At 40.1% G+C, this 14,756-nt stretch overlaps 1 protein-coding gene across 3 annotated transcripts in view; it reads left to right on the top strand.

Moving 5' to 3' along the window:
- F5 (coagulation factor V) overlaps window positions 1–14,756 on the top strand; it is a 40,510-nt gene that overhangs the window by 22,285 nt on the left and 3,469 nt on the right. The window contains exons 9-20 of one of the 3 annotated variants that reach the window (XR_015260422.1): window positions 944–1,180; window positions 1,682–1,889; window positions 2,732–2,911; window positions 3,922–4,038; window positions 4,498–4,569; window positions 5,659–5,753; window positions 6,443–6,598; window positions 7,754–7,898; window positions 8,054–8,202; window positions 8,986–9,168; window positions 9,954–10,095; window positions 13,833–13,993. Coding sequence is in view for 2 of the 3 variants with exons in the window: in XM_086761482.1 (XP_086617608.1) it covers window positions 944–1,180; window positions 1,682–1,889; window positions 2,732–2,911; window positions 3,922–4,038; window positions 4,498–4,569; window positions 5,659–5,753; window positions 6,443–6,598; window positions 7,754–7,898; window positions 8,054–8,202; window positions 8,986–9,168; window positions 9,954–10,095; window positions 13,833–13,882 (1,734 nt within the window). In the remaining variant the exon portion in view is untranslated. Of the gene's footprint in view, window positions 1–943; window positions 1,181–1,681; window positions 1,890–2,731; window positions 2,912–3,921; window positions 4,039–4,497; window positions 4,570–5,658; window positions 5,754–6,442; window positions 6,599–7,753; window positions 7,899–8,053; window positions 8,203–8,985; window positions 9,169–9,953; window positions 11,525–13,832; window positions 14,548–14,756 lie in introns of those variants that run through there. The other 2 variants (XM_086761482.1, XM_010123025.2) reach the window with 2 other exon arrangements.

The following is a 14,756-nucleotide window of genomic DNA, read 5'->3' on the forward strand; positions in this document are numbered from 1 at the left end:
TCCCAGATTGCACTAAAAATATTATTTTTATATATAAAGTGAGTGTCTTCTTTTTTTTTTTTTTAGGAGATAAAATAAAAAATTTGTAATTTTGTATTCAAGACGAATATATGTATTTGTTCAAAAAGTGTATTTTCCTGTGAAAACTTTTGTTGTAAGTGGGTCGGTTAGTTCGAACACAAACAACAAGGATGGAGAGGAACTGTATCCCTAGTGATACAGTGGTATATTTGCATTAGGAAGCACATTGCTCTAGAATTTCCCTTCTCTCATCCTTCTTCATTCAGTCTTCCAACACACAGGGATGGACTTAGATGGGGAGAGAAGATCTCACTGCTTTCTGCATATTTCAGTAGCAGTGCACAACGGGAACACATTGAGCTACATGTAAAAACATGAGTAAGAGAAGAAAGAGACTATTTTAGCTTGTGAGTGTCAGTCTCTAAGGAGAGATAAAAACATAATCTCCCTGTCCTCATGCTTCACTCACTGATTTCAGTGAGTGATACATACAGAGGTCTGGTGTTACTGTTTTGTGCCCCTCAGTACGACTGTGCAGCAAAGCATGTAAGAAGTAGAAATTCCCCATCATCCTGCTTGCTGTAACTAAGCATATCCAGGTGTGAAGGGCAGCAGTAAAAGTCATAGGAACCTAGACTCAGTGGAAGACAGAATGTTAGACTCATGCTTTCTACTTTTTAATTAACTACCCTCATCAAAGAGGGTGACTCTGCATGGAGATGTCAAAAACTATCCCTGCCAGCTTTGCACAACGTAGCCTGTAATCATTATACAAATCTTGACCCTGGTTTGAGACAACAGGAATGTATTGTGGAGGGGCTTTTGCTTATGCCTGAATTTGCTGAACAGAATCTATTTGTTTGTTGTTTGGTTGGTTTTTTGGGTGGGTTTTTTTTTTGTGGTTTTTTTTTTTTTTTTTTAGGTTCATTTTAAGAATCTGGCATCCAGACCATATTCCCTCCATGCTCATGGGCTCCTTTATGAAAAGTCCTCTGAGGGAAGCATTTATGATGATGAATCTACTCCTTGGTTTAAGGAAGATGATGAAATTCAGCCAAATAACAGTTATATATATGTATGGTATGCAAACAGGCGATCAGGGCCTGTGCAGTCAGGAGCAGCTTGTCGGTCCTGGATCTACTACTCAGATGTAAATCTGGTAAGGAAATCAAAATAGAAGTGGTAGTGTTGCTGGGGTTGGTCACAGAAACACTTATGTTGGAAGGGATCACTACAGATCATCTAATCCGCACCTCCCCAATTCAAGCAGGGTCAGCTAGAGTAGGTTGTCCGGGATCATGTACAGTTGGATTTTTAATATCTCCAAATGATGTTGCTGTATGGCTGTAGAAATGTAAGCTGCATCACATGTTTTTGATAGCTGTCCTTTATTTGGGGCCTGATATTTCCATCTGACATTTAATCTCTCAGTCAGTTAAAAAAAGGATATAAGCTGTGGAAGAATTCAAATTGGGGAACTCTTTTGTAGACTGAGCAGGAAAAGTAAAGATACAAGCCAACAGCAATTCTGGCTTCTGCTTTATATTTTTGGGATCAGATGCATTTCAAAAGAATGCTATGGTGGTTTTTTTGTTTTTGTTTTTTTACTATCTTTTGGGAAATCCACTTTTACATCTAATATGAGTTTATTACCTTATAGGAGAAAGATATTCACTCTGGTTTGATTGGGCCAATACTGATCTGTCAAAAAGGAACCTTCAAGTCAAACAACAGCAGAACAGCCACCCGAGACTTTTTCTTGCTTTTCATGGTCTTTGATGAAGAGAAAAGCTGGTACTTTGACAAACGTTCTAGAAAGCCTTGTACTGAGAAGACCCAAGAAATGCAGCAATGCCACAAATTCTACGGTACTTATCTCATTTTGCCAAGTATTAAGTTTATTAAGGCAGAGGAAAAGGTGTTGGGGGAGGCATCTCAGCTCACAATGCCTTTGAATATGCATATACCCTACACGTTAATTGTGTGAATGTTTTTTGTTGTTGTTGTTGTTTTCCATTGTACCTCCAGTATTCATAGTTTGATATGTAAAGATTAGCATTGACTGGAAATTTGTTATTAAAATGAAGAAAGAACATATTAGTCTGAAACTCTGAATGGGCAACTTCTCCCTCACATTCACATATAATTACTCCCCCATATTTAGGAGGAAAAAAAAACAAAACAAAAAAACCCCACCTATTTTCAGTAAGAAGTTAATACGCTGAAAACTTTTTGTAAGAAATTTAGAAATATTGTAATAATTTGAGAAATCAACTAGTTCTAGAATTTTAAGCAGCTGTAGAACAGCTCTTCAGATACCTCCCTGTGGATACAGAGATTTTGGTCATGTCGAGTTGGAAGGTAACCCTTTTTTTTCTTTGGAATAATGGTCAGTAACAAAATTCTATGTTTCTGTCTTTGAAAATCTGATGTTTGTGTGCTTTAAGTGATCATGTTTGAAAAAGACATGTTGAGAAGTGGAATATGCCTTCTGAAAATGTGGTCTATAAAATCAGTTATTAATCAAAGGTGTTAGTTGTGACTCTACAGCTGTGAAAATGTAGCACTTGGAACTGGGAAAAGTGGTGTTTTTCCAAAATGCATTGCTTTATTAAATATTTTACTCCTTTTAAAAACTATATTCTAGCACTTTGAGAGACCTGTTTTGTGAGTGATTTTCCTTACCAATAATATATATATTTTTTTTCAGCCATTAATGGGATTACCTACAATTTGCAAGGCTTGAGGATGTATGAAGGTGAAATGGTCCGATGGCATTTGCTGAATATGGGTGGGCCAAAAGACATTCATGTTGTTCATTTTCATGGACAGACTTTCATAGAGCAAGGAGAGCCAAAGTATCAGCTTGGTACTTACACGCTCCTTCCAGGTAAGTATCAGGGCAGAATAAGTGTAATACAGAAGAAAAAGAACAAATGTGAGCCCTAGGAGAATTCTTATGTCCAGAGAAGGGAAATAGGCTGAAAGCATTCATTAGGCCACAAGATATACTCCTTTGCCCGTCACTGTCACCAGTGCAGGTGTGCAATAATAGCACTTATGAAGTCTGTATTGCCAGCTACAAGTGTTTAAAAAAGCAAACAAACAAACAAACAAAACACCCCAAAAACCCAAACAGGAAACAAGGAGATAAAAATAATGGGATTGGCTTAGAATAATAGGAGTTTATTTTAGTGAACTTTTAGCGAACATGAGGTGGTTTATTCACTGTTTAAGCTTTTTACGGGGATGTTTTTCACTTATGACATGTCCATATGTTTTTGTTTAAATGGGAACCAGAATTACCACGTCTGCACTATGAAGCATGTACTGTGCTTTCTAAGAAATGCAGCAAACAGCCTAAACTGTATCTGCTTCCTGCTCAATCCTTGGCCCTGCTGGGGCAGGCAGAAAGTGAGAGGGGAGGGCCCATACATCTGATTCTCCCACATCTACTTTTGGCCTCTTTACATCCATCTCTTACATTACTTGGACAACACTCTGAGGCAGCAGGAGTAAGAACTATAATCAGCACCACAGAATTAACAATCCTACATTATGTAGTAAACTTAATAGCACTGTTCAATACAGTGGCTTAGTGCTTATTTAATGTGCAGATATCTGTTGTTACATACAGGCATCCAAGGTTTTGTACTTTGCACCAGGTTAGATTTTGATGTGGTCACTTAATTCCAATCTCAGTCTCCAACTGGAACTTGCTTACTAAGAAAAAAAAATTATTGAGATGATGGTAGTTATTGCTCTTTCTGCAATGTGTAGCAGGTTATTTAATTTTTCTGGATTACGTCATAGGACGATCTTTGGTTTAACATCAAACCTTGTAACATCAGCCTTATAATACTAACATTTCTGGTATGTTTCTCTTCCATTTCTTTCAAGGCTCATTTAGAACAATTGAAATGAAACCACAGAGACCTGGCTGGTGGCTTTTAGACACTGAAGTTGGAGAATATCAGCAAGCAGGAATGCAGGCATCCTATTTGGTTATAGAGAAAGGTACTGAACTAAGATGGTTTTTGGCTGAGGGATTCAATCTATAAAGTCATCTCTACCCTTTCAGGATCAGTACAAATAAATTTAGGAGATTGGTCTGCAAAACCCCAAAGTAGATTCTCTGTGCTTTCAAGGAGGGGGTGGAGTGGTTAATGTAAATTTATCCTAGAAGAAAAATTGTTAGACTCTAGCATACTAACTTCTAACTATTTAGCATACTACCTTTATTTCTTTAGCATACTAGCTTTGAATTTGAGGTTTACTCACAGTGACCAGTGGAATAATCTGCTGAGAGAAATTGCAGAGATTAACTTGGTCTTCTCTGGGAAGAGAGTGGTGATGTTACAGTATTACTAAGAATTGTTCCAAATGATGTTGTCTTAGAAGATTCCACCAGAATATATATTGGAATAGTACTCCTCCTCCATTTCTTTAACAACAAACTTACTGTGCTTTCTTTAGAGTGCAGGATTCCAATGGGTCTAGCAAGTGGAGTTATACTTGATTCGCAAATCGATGCTTCAGATCATATAGGTGAGTTAATACTTGAAAATGTCCAGACATATTCCTGAATATCACCAGCAAAGTATTGCAGATCTGTATTGTTTTGGCGTCTCATACTTCTTACAAGATCAGTTCAGCAGTGAATCAATTGTCAAGTGAAAAAGCTCTCCAGTACTACAAGCAGAGACTGTGAGCTGTACTAGGTAGCCCTCATCATTGTATTTTAACAGTGTCACAGGTCTACTGTCAGTATCACAAGCCTGAGAGTCAGAGATTTCTCTGTCCATGGCCTGCTGGATGACCTGGAACAAATCTAGCTTCATTTTTTTTGTCCTCTGAGTTCCCTGCTTGAACATGAACAGTGTTCAAAACCCTTTTGAGCTTTCCACGTGGTAAAACATGCAAAAGGACAAAGTGTATCTGTTCTGAAAGATTTTGGAGCCTGGCTTCCAGAGCAATGACCGAGTCTTTAATTTATCATGTTTTTTTCCTGGTATAAGTGTGGGATCATTTGATAGAAAAATTTATATAATTTTACATGGACAGTGGCAAATCAAGGTGTACAGGTTACACACACATGCAGGAACACACATCCTTTCCCTCAAAATAACAAATAAATTACTTATTTTGGAAAACTGATTTTTATGTGGATTTAATTTTCCTTCTTCATTTCCCACCAGTGTTCTGAAGGCTTGAAAGCTGTGTTGTTGTCATATATATTTCATATCAGCTGTTAACATGGAAACCTCCTTACGCAGAGGGAAGCCCTTTGCCATGAATGTAGAGCACATTTTGTGTCTGATCCTGCTGTTGGCCAAACTTGTTTAGCAAACTCTAGACCCCAGTTCCAAATCAGTAGACAGTACATTATATAAAAGGCTGTTATTTTAGAAGTCATTCTCCCAACTATAAAACTTTGCAGGGTAACAGCTGACTTTCAGTTTCTGACCATGTCCAGATTATCCTAGATTATGGTTTTAGAGTCTATTAGTTGGGGTTTTTTTACCAAAATAGATTGGAAAAAACTGAAGCATGTAACATCAGTAGCTAGTTACAGCCTGCATTTTTTTTTTCAGCACCTCTCCTTAAATTCTTGCTTGATTAATGTTTTGTGTTTAGACTATTGGGAACCTAAGTTAGCCCGATTAGACAATTCTGGAACGTACAATGCTTGGAGCACTACAATGAAAGACGAACAACTTCCTTGGATCCAGGTATGGTTGGTACAACGTGTGCTTGACCATCATTGAACCTGGGTATGGCCATACAATCCTGTTTTGTGATTTTCCTGCAACTTGTTTTAAGAGGTCAAGCTGCTCTTGTTCTTACTGAGAAGACTGTTGGGCGAAACTGAAAAGATGCAGCAAGGTTGACTGATGATACCATAAGCTGTCCACCTCCCCTAGCGTAACCCAATCTCTACTGCTATTGAGGTCCATTGACTGGACAGTTACCCTTGCAGTTTAGACTGTAACTGTTCTGTAGGCAAATTGAGTCATTCTATCCATTACTGGGTTTTTTCCTCCCTCTGCCTAACAGTACATATTTATAAATGATCATGCAACAAATATACATAAATAAAGTGTAATACTTTATTCCTTTTGCCTATCTGCAAAATGAGGATGGCAGAGTTCTGTCTAGCATGGAGACACAGATATTTTTGAGGTGTGTTTGTGGTGCTGTGCTGAACACTGTAAAATGGCCTCTGAAATTAAATGCACACACAAATGAAATGAGAGAGACAGCATTCATTTGGAGTCTGGCATCTGCTTGTATTCTTCCTGAGAGTGTTAGTGTTGTGGGGTTTAAAATGCAGGGCTCAAAGTAATTGTGTAGATACCAAAGAATGAAACAAATGTCATTGTGCACTATTGGCTTTATAAATACTGTTTGCTGTTCCTAGGTGGACTTTCAAAGACAAGTTCTGTTAACTGGGATACAGACGCAGGGAGCCAAGCAATTTTTAAAGTCCTTGTACATCCAGAAGTTTTTCATTGTTTACAGCAAAGACAAACGAAAGTGGAACACCTTCAAAGGAGAGAGCTCTCCAGCACAAAAGGTCTGTACATGCCATAGAGGTTGTGATAACCTAGGTGGCATCATTGGATGATGCAGTGAGGTGACAGATTTATATTAAGAGACAGTGGAAAAAATTGTGGCCTTCAGAGACTTAGTAATACAGCTTGAGGCCCCAAAGGGCGTTTACCAATCTAATCAAATTCAGATCAGAAGACAAATTATAAGATGAGGAACCTCCTAGACGAGTAGAGTGGCCCTGTGACCTTGACTGTATAGAGTCTGGCTTTCCTACAAGCTTCTATGCCTTACCTGTATTTCCTAAGCTCATGTCAGCCTCTTGAAGCAAGCAGGAAGCTGAACTAAAAATCAGGCCCTCCCTCATTTGGGACTAGGTCCTCCTTCCTCTCCCTCCCTTCCTGTTGTCACAACAATTGAATGTTAAACTGCTTGAATTGCCTGTAGAAAGCCTGTGTAATAAGTGTGGCCATACTCTGCGAGAGGTTCATTTTATGTTCAACCACTCCAGCCCTACCAATTACAGCTCCCTTCAGTTCACCCTGAGGTTTCTAGGATACAATTCCCAAATCAAAAATCCATTGTCTTTTGTCTCTTTACTAATGTCTTCTTACAGACTTAAATAGTGCATAGAAATTGGTTGCTTATTTGAACTGAGGCCTTCAGGCACTTCCAAATATGCTGAGACAGGGCTATGAAATATTTCAAGTTGCCCTGCAGCATAGGGTGTGCTATCACAGTGGATGTGGCTAATGGCATTGAAAAAAAAAAGACGACTACTTTTGTAATAGAGCAAGTTTTCAGCATAGAATCATAGAATGGTTAGGGGTTGGAAGGAACCTTCAAAGGTCATCTAGTCCAACCCCCCTGCAAGGAGCAGGGACATCTTCAACCAGATCAGGTTGCTCAGAGCCCCCTCCAGCCTGGCCTTGAATGTTTCCAGGGATGGGGCATCCACCACCTCTCTGGGCAACATGGTACAGTGTTCTACAACCCTCATTGTAAAAGGTTTTTTCCTTATGTCCAGTCTGAATCTACCTCCCTCTATTTTAAAACCATTACCCCTCATCCTATCACAACAGGCCCTGCTAAAGAGTTTCTCCCCATCTTTGGGGATCCAAGCTTGTGTTTGCTTTCTGTGTTTGTTTAAATTAATGATATGTGGATATTTTTTTAATAGATTTTTGAAGGTAATACTGATGCCTACAGCGTAAAAGAGAACATCATTGATCCCCCTATTATCGCTAGGTACATCAGAGTCTACCCAACTGAGGCCTACAACAGGCCTACTCTTCGCATGGAGCTTCTGGGCTGTGAAGTAGATGGTAAGAATCGGTCATGTGCTGGTGCTTCCTTTCTGGCAATTTTTTTACCTAATATGTTAAATGAAGCTAAAATTGTGGGTGTTCTCAATTCCAACATTGTTGCTTAGGCTGTGGCTACTTGGATGAACTGGAGATAACGGTGCTTTTCTTAACAGGTTGCTCTTTGCCACTTGGAATGGAAAATGGAGAGATCAAGAATACTCAGATAACAGCCTCGTCTGTGAAGACATCCTGGTTTAACACATGGGACCCTTCACTTGCTCGTCTCAATCAGAAAGGAAAGATGAATGCCTGGCGAGCCAAGGTAATAAATGAAAAACAGGGACAACAGCAAGACAACTGCAGTTAATAAATTTGTGCTGCCTGTGTGCTCACACACTTCCTGCACGCTGTCTCCAGTGCCAAGCGTAATGGGGTACTTCACAGCTCTCTAGCCATCCTTTGGAAAGAAGCCCATTCAACTCTTCTGGTAGAAAACTTGAACTTCTGGCAACAGCAATGAAATAATATTTTGAGAGATCGATGGTGTCCTCTGTGCTAAATCCTGCAACACTTTCTTGCAGAAATAGCCCTTTTAATTTCAGGAGGTGAATACAAGTTGACTATTTGGCTCCAAGGGGTTAAAAAAACCCTTCCTGGGTTGGTTTATAGGCAATGCAGCTTAATGAATAATGGAGCTGGATGACGTTCAGCAAGGCCTGTGAGCCTCTGTCTTCAAAATGGAGCCGCGTTTCTTTACAAAGCACCTTGAAATTTGCTGGAAGCTACTGTTCTGTATTATTATTTTGTATTAGTATTATGTATTGCATTTTAATACTGAAGATAAATCTGTGTTATTTTTCATTATGTATTGGAAATTAATGTGGAAGTCTTAAGACACCAAATACACCATCTGCAGTGAAGAAGTTAATTGTATGGGCCACCAAGAGTGCTTGTGACTTTTGCCTCAGCTTTACTCTTCTGCACTTCTTTGATACAGTTTTGATGCATTGTGATGCAGTTTTAACTTTAAACAGGATTTTTTTCACTTAAGCAAATGCAGACATAGGCATGTTTGCTAACAGACAACCCTTTTTATCAATGGTAGGTGAACAACAACCAACAGTGGCTGCAAATCGATCTCCTCACAATTAAGAAGATAACTGCTATTGCTACCCAGGGGGCCAAGTCCTTATCTGCTGAAAACTTTGTGAAAACCTATGTTATCCTATACAGCGACCAGGGCTCAGAGTGGAAATCCTATACAGATGGTTCAAGCTCAGTGGCAAAGGTATCATCTTCAGCTCAGACAATTATATCATTCCTTTGTTTTAGATGCTGAGCACAGTCAAGGCCCAAAGGCAGAATACCCAGCCAAAGAGATACTCTCATGGGACTTTAAAATGCTAGGGAGCTGGGATTACTACAGATAATGTCATAATACCCATCTGATATTGATAATAGTAATTAACAGTAATAAAAGGAAAGAACACCAAATCTGTAGAGAATGCAGTCAACATTGTGATAAAGGAGCTGATACTATTTGCAAAGGAGGACACTTAATTTGAGTGCACAAGGACATTTAATTTGAACAAACAATGGATTTCCCAGGGCCTCTTTTCAGGTTTTTTATTTCTGTCTTGATTTTATAAGTGAAATTAATGTTAGTGAGCAGTTTTGCTGTAACAGAGCTGGACGGATCCAAATACCCACAGAGCAGACCTGTATATTATTGCCCATATCACCTTACACCAACCTAAGTGACAACGGCTATTAGCGGAGGTAAAGTAAGTGAAGTTTGGTTTTTTTAGTCCGTCCAAATTAGAATGGCAAATTTTGTGGTATGAATGGAAACAGAGGCTGTTTAATTAATCCAAACTCAGATATTGTTGTCCTAAACTAGCTTTGACCCAGCATTTTAGGACAAGACTGGATGTGATCATATGTAAAATCAAAAATGAGTCAGTCCATCTACCATGGATGACTAAAGCAACAGCTTGGAACCATTTTACAAAGAAAAAGCAGAGGTTTTTTAAGTGCTGCCTTTTAACTAACTGTGTGTTTCTGCATTTGCAGGTTTTCTTGGGTAATGAAAACAGCAGTGGGCATGTCAAGCACTTCTTTAATCCACCTATCCTGTCCAGGTTTATTCGCATTGTTCCAAGAACATGGTATCATGGTATTGCCATTCGGGTGGAACTCTATGGCTGTGATTTTGGTGAGGGTCTGGCTGTGAAAAGGACTGACAAGTCTGGGAGCTCTTAACCTTGCAGCAATCGTCATGCAGAACAATAACTTTTTTAAAACCCTTAAGACAGTCATACTTAGTAGTTCAGATGTGTGCTTCCTCAAAGGACCTTAATGTTTTGCCAGCAAGAACTGAGAGAGATTTCTCTGGCAGGTGTTTCATTCCTACAAATACACACTTTAAGAAACAGCTTATTTTTTTTTCTGGGGAGAAATAGCAGTCCCTTCTGTTTCGAAATATCACTTCTTCATTCTAACCAGTACTCTGTCTTACTTTTTACTCAAGTTTAAGTTCTAAATCCCTAGGGATGGAGACTCTGGTCTTAATCCTGAGCCCTGATTATCTCCATTTTGTAATGCTTCTGCAGCATGGAGAAGAAACAGAAAGCTACAGGAGGTGGATGTTCTCCATACATAGGGCTGAGAGGGAAAACCACAGTGGAGCTCTGGTGCTGCATTCCAGCAATGCCTCAGTAAGAAATGATTGTAGAGGTAGCCTCACCTCCACATGTTTTTCATCTGCACTGCAACAGAGGTAGAACGTATCCCAGCATTAAGGCATGTGCAACCCCTTCTTGGAGAATGTGGGTTTGCACTATTGATTTGGTTCTTACGTATCCAGCACACCTGAAATGCTGTGGGTCTCATATAATCCATCTTTGGTGCCTGGCAAGGGGAGAGGGGGCTCAGCAATACCTTTCTTTCCCAGAAATGAGAAGGGAAGTGATTTAACCTGGATTATGGCAGGTCACGGAATGGCAATGGTAGAACCAAAGGGAGAATCCAAAACTTGTGACAATTCTGTCCCACACAAACTTTTAGACCAAGGGGAGGGGGAGCTCCTTAGAATAGGAAGGCTTTGGGAACTGTAGCTGTTCTGTGGGAATACAACCTGGTGGTGGCAGAGGAGGGTTATATGAAACTGAGTAATAGAAACATCTGTATCTTCTTTACCATTTAGCTCTGACAGTGTTTTCACTAATGGACTACTCTTGTGCATAAAGCATACATGGATTTTTCCCAGGATGACTACATATAGTGAAAATATATACACAGTCCATGAACTTATTATTCCAGCAGAGTTTTAGCTAAGCTTTCAGTAGTGTTTTTGGCTTCTATCCTGTAACTTGTTTAATTGCAGAACTTCCACTTATCACACTAGGTACCATTCAGGATTTTTACAATGTACTTTGTCTTTGAACCTCATATGGGGTTATCCCAGTTATTTCAGTAGTTTTTCAATTCTTATATCTTACAGACCATGCATTTCAAAATAAAGGTATAGAACAGGAGTGAAAAAAGTATAAAAACTAAGCAAATATTTTCTGGTTTTTTACTGTGTCACAAACTGTTGTCATTTTTCACTGGAAAATAAAGATAATATTGTAGCATGAAAAACATCAACATTTTCTTTTGTATATTTGCCTTGACAGTAGTACCTCTGGCAATAATTAGTGAAATTTTGCATCATGAAAGTAAAATTTTCAATTTGATGGGAATTTTCAGTGCTAATTATAATTAATTTAAAATGGTGAAACTATTAATTGTTTCCTCTTAAAAGATCAGTTTAATATTTTGTTAAGATGCTTAATTTATTTTGTTTGATACGGCCATGAAATTGCAATACAAGCCACATTCACTAAAAAAAAAGAAAACATGTTAAACTTTGGAGTCAGGTTTTACCCTAGAAAACAGATAATAAATGCTTGCTAACTTCAGCAGGACCAGGATTTTGTATGATAAGTGCTAAACTTTATTTTTAAGAAGGCCATGATCTTAAAGGTTCTAAATAAGTAATCAGTTCCTTATATGTGTGTGTGTATATATATATATATATATATATGTATGATTCTATGTAAAGTTAGACAAATGCAAAATTGATTGGAGGAGCATGACTCAATACATCTGCATCAATTTTACAGGTTGGAGATTCTGCTGGTACTTGCTACTGAATAGGACTTTGGTCAGCTGGGGTCAGCTGTCCTGGTTGCATCTACCCCCAGCATGGTCACTGGCAGGGCAAAGAGGGGGACAAAGAAAAGGCCTTGAAGCTGTGCAAACACTGTTCAGTAACAGCTAAAACACTCAGTTATTGTCAACACTGTTTTAGTCACAAATCCAAAACAGATCACCCTATGGGCTGCTACCATGAAAATTAACCCTATCAGACTGGTATTCCAGTATGTCCAGTATAGCAGCACAGGAACAGCTGTAGTGGCCATTGCTGTTAACAAAATGGTCCCTGGCACAGCAGAGTAAGATCAGTGCTACAATAAACAGCCAAAGTCCAAAACGCCCACTAACAAGCACCAGGCTCTAATAAGGCAAGCAAGCCCAGGACCCTGCCAATTAACAGCTTAACAGCTATAAATTCCACCTAGCACGCTCTGATTAGATCTTGTTATTTTAAACTCCTCATGCCCCATGTTGGACACCAAAAAGGACTGTTGTGGGTTGACCCCAGCTGACAGCTAAGCCTCCAGTCAGTCGCTTACTTGGTCACTCCCCCTAGCAGGCTCGGGGAGAGAGTTGGAAGGACAAAAGCAATAAAAACTTGTGGTTTCATATAAAGGCAGTTTAACAAATGAAGCAAAGCTGCCCGTGCAAGCAAAGCAAAGTAAGGAATTCATTCACCACTTCCCATCACCAAGCAGGTGTTCGACCACTTCCTGGTGAGCAGGGCCTCAGCACACCTAACAGTTCCTTGGGAAGACAAACACCATAACTCTGAACATCCCCCCTTTCCTCCTCCTGTTTTTCCCCAGCTTTTCTCACTGAGCACAATGTCATATGGTTTTGGATAGCCCTTGCGTCCTCTCCCAGCCTCTTGTGTGCCCCTAGCCTACTCACTGGTGGGGCAGGGTGGGGAAAAAGAAAAGGCCTTGGCGCGCTGTCCAAGCACTGTTGAGCAACAGCTAAAACATCGGTGTGTTATCAACACTGTTTTAGTCACAGATCTGAAGCACAGCACTGTACAGGCTGCTGTGAAGAAAAGTACCTCTATCACAGCCAGAGCAGGTACACAAAGTATTTCCAAATGCAAACTGGGGGCAAATTCTTGGTCCATGTTTACAGCAAGGAAGATGTGAAAACTTACCTGTACTGGATCTACCAAACTGAAGGTAAGTGATGTTTAGCGAGCCAGCAGATGACTGGAAAACAAAGAACTTCTATCAATTTTATGGAGCAGACAGCTTAGATTGAATCTGCCAAGGCTTTTGGAAATGGGTATTTAGAACAGTCTGTCTTGCACAACCTTTTACACACTGCAGAATGAAATCCTGTGTGTCTGGAAATAATTTGCAAAATACATACAGAGAGCAAGAATTCCTGCAGTTTTCTCAAACTAAAGAATAAAGATGCATGTCACAGCATGAAAGTTAGCAAACACAAGCTCTTTCAGACTGAGGGAGAAATGTGGTGCCAGAGTTCAGAGTACTCCCATCTGGCCAATAATTTCTTCTTTTACAAATCTGGGTGGATGCCTTCACGCTGGCCTTTTGATCCAAAGGCCCAAAGCTAACTGCTTTCAGCTTCAAGCAGCGTTATAATGGAGTTTCTGCCCTCTAATGCTCACTCCAGCTTTCAGGAGGCCTCGGGGTGCCCACAGCTGACCATCTCCAGATGGCAACAGCATACAGATGGCTGTGCATGAAGCCTCATGCTTTACTCACTAGGTGCCACTAAGTGTTTTCTTTTGCTTTCCAGAGCCTGTGGCTGTACTCCTTCGTGCAGAAGCTGTGAAACTGGTTGTGTGAAGAGAGGTTGAAGTACAGGTAAAGACAGTTGAGCAACACTAAAGTAGCTACTTACAGCAGCACCACAGCAGTTCCTTCAGACCCTGATGCATTACTCCAGTATTCAGACAGGTTTGTACAGACTGCCCTGGGAAGTTTAAAGCTGATTCACACAGGCTTATATGAATCAGTAGGCACACCGCTTGCTTATAGAGTAGGTGTAACCTCCATTTTTGCCAGTTTCTCAGCTGGTAGTTCTGACCATAACGCCTGTACTGCAGGGGTAGCTGGACTGAAGCTGAGCCAGCTCACCTTCACCAAGGTTTCCAGGAGTTTGCAAGCTGGGGTGGTTCCCTCCACACTGCCGGCATAGCAAAGCATAACGGAGACATAAAGCCGCATATTACCCATGGATCAAAGTCAACGCAGATCATGTTTCTGTGTTCACTCTCTCAGAAACCTCCTGAGCTGTGCATCAACATAAATGTGAAGATGAATCTGGCTTTTGGGTCATCTCACACATTAGAGACACCTGAATGTGCATGGCGAAAGTACGGCCATGTGAAGTGCCAGGAGAATTCTACAGGCAATGTATCGAGTAGAAATCTGGTCAGGACTGCAGACAAATACCCAACCTTTAGAGCACCCTCCAGCATGCCATGAAGACTGGTGGGTTGATCAGAATTTTACAACTGTGCTAGGGGGTAAAAGGAGGGCTTGCGACTTCACAAGCACGAATGTTCATGAGGCATCTTTCATAACAGGAAAAGATTTTTTTGACACATAGCTCAGGGAGGCAGGTAAAGGCTGTGCCTATGCCCACATATGTGCTAGGGAAGACTGTTTATTAATACATCACTGTTTAGCCCCACAGAAATGAGATGCAACACTGTTC

The sequence above is a fragment of the Chlamydotis macqueenii genome, chromosome 1 (assembly GCF_036417535.1).
Source record: "Chlamydotis macqueenii isolate bChlMac1 chromosome 1, bChlMac1.mat, whole genome shotgun sequence".
Taxonomy (NCBI): domain Eukaryota; kingdom Metazoa; phylum Chordata; class Aves; order Otidiformes; family Otididae; genus Chlamydotis; species Chlamydotis macqueenii.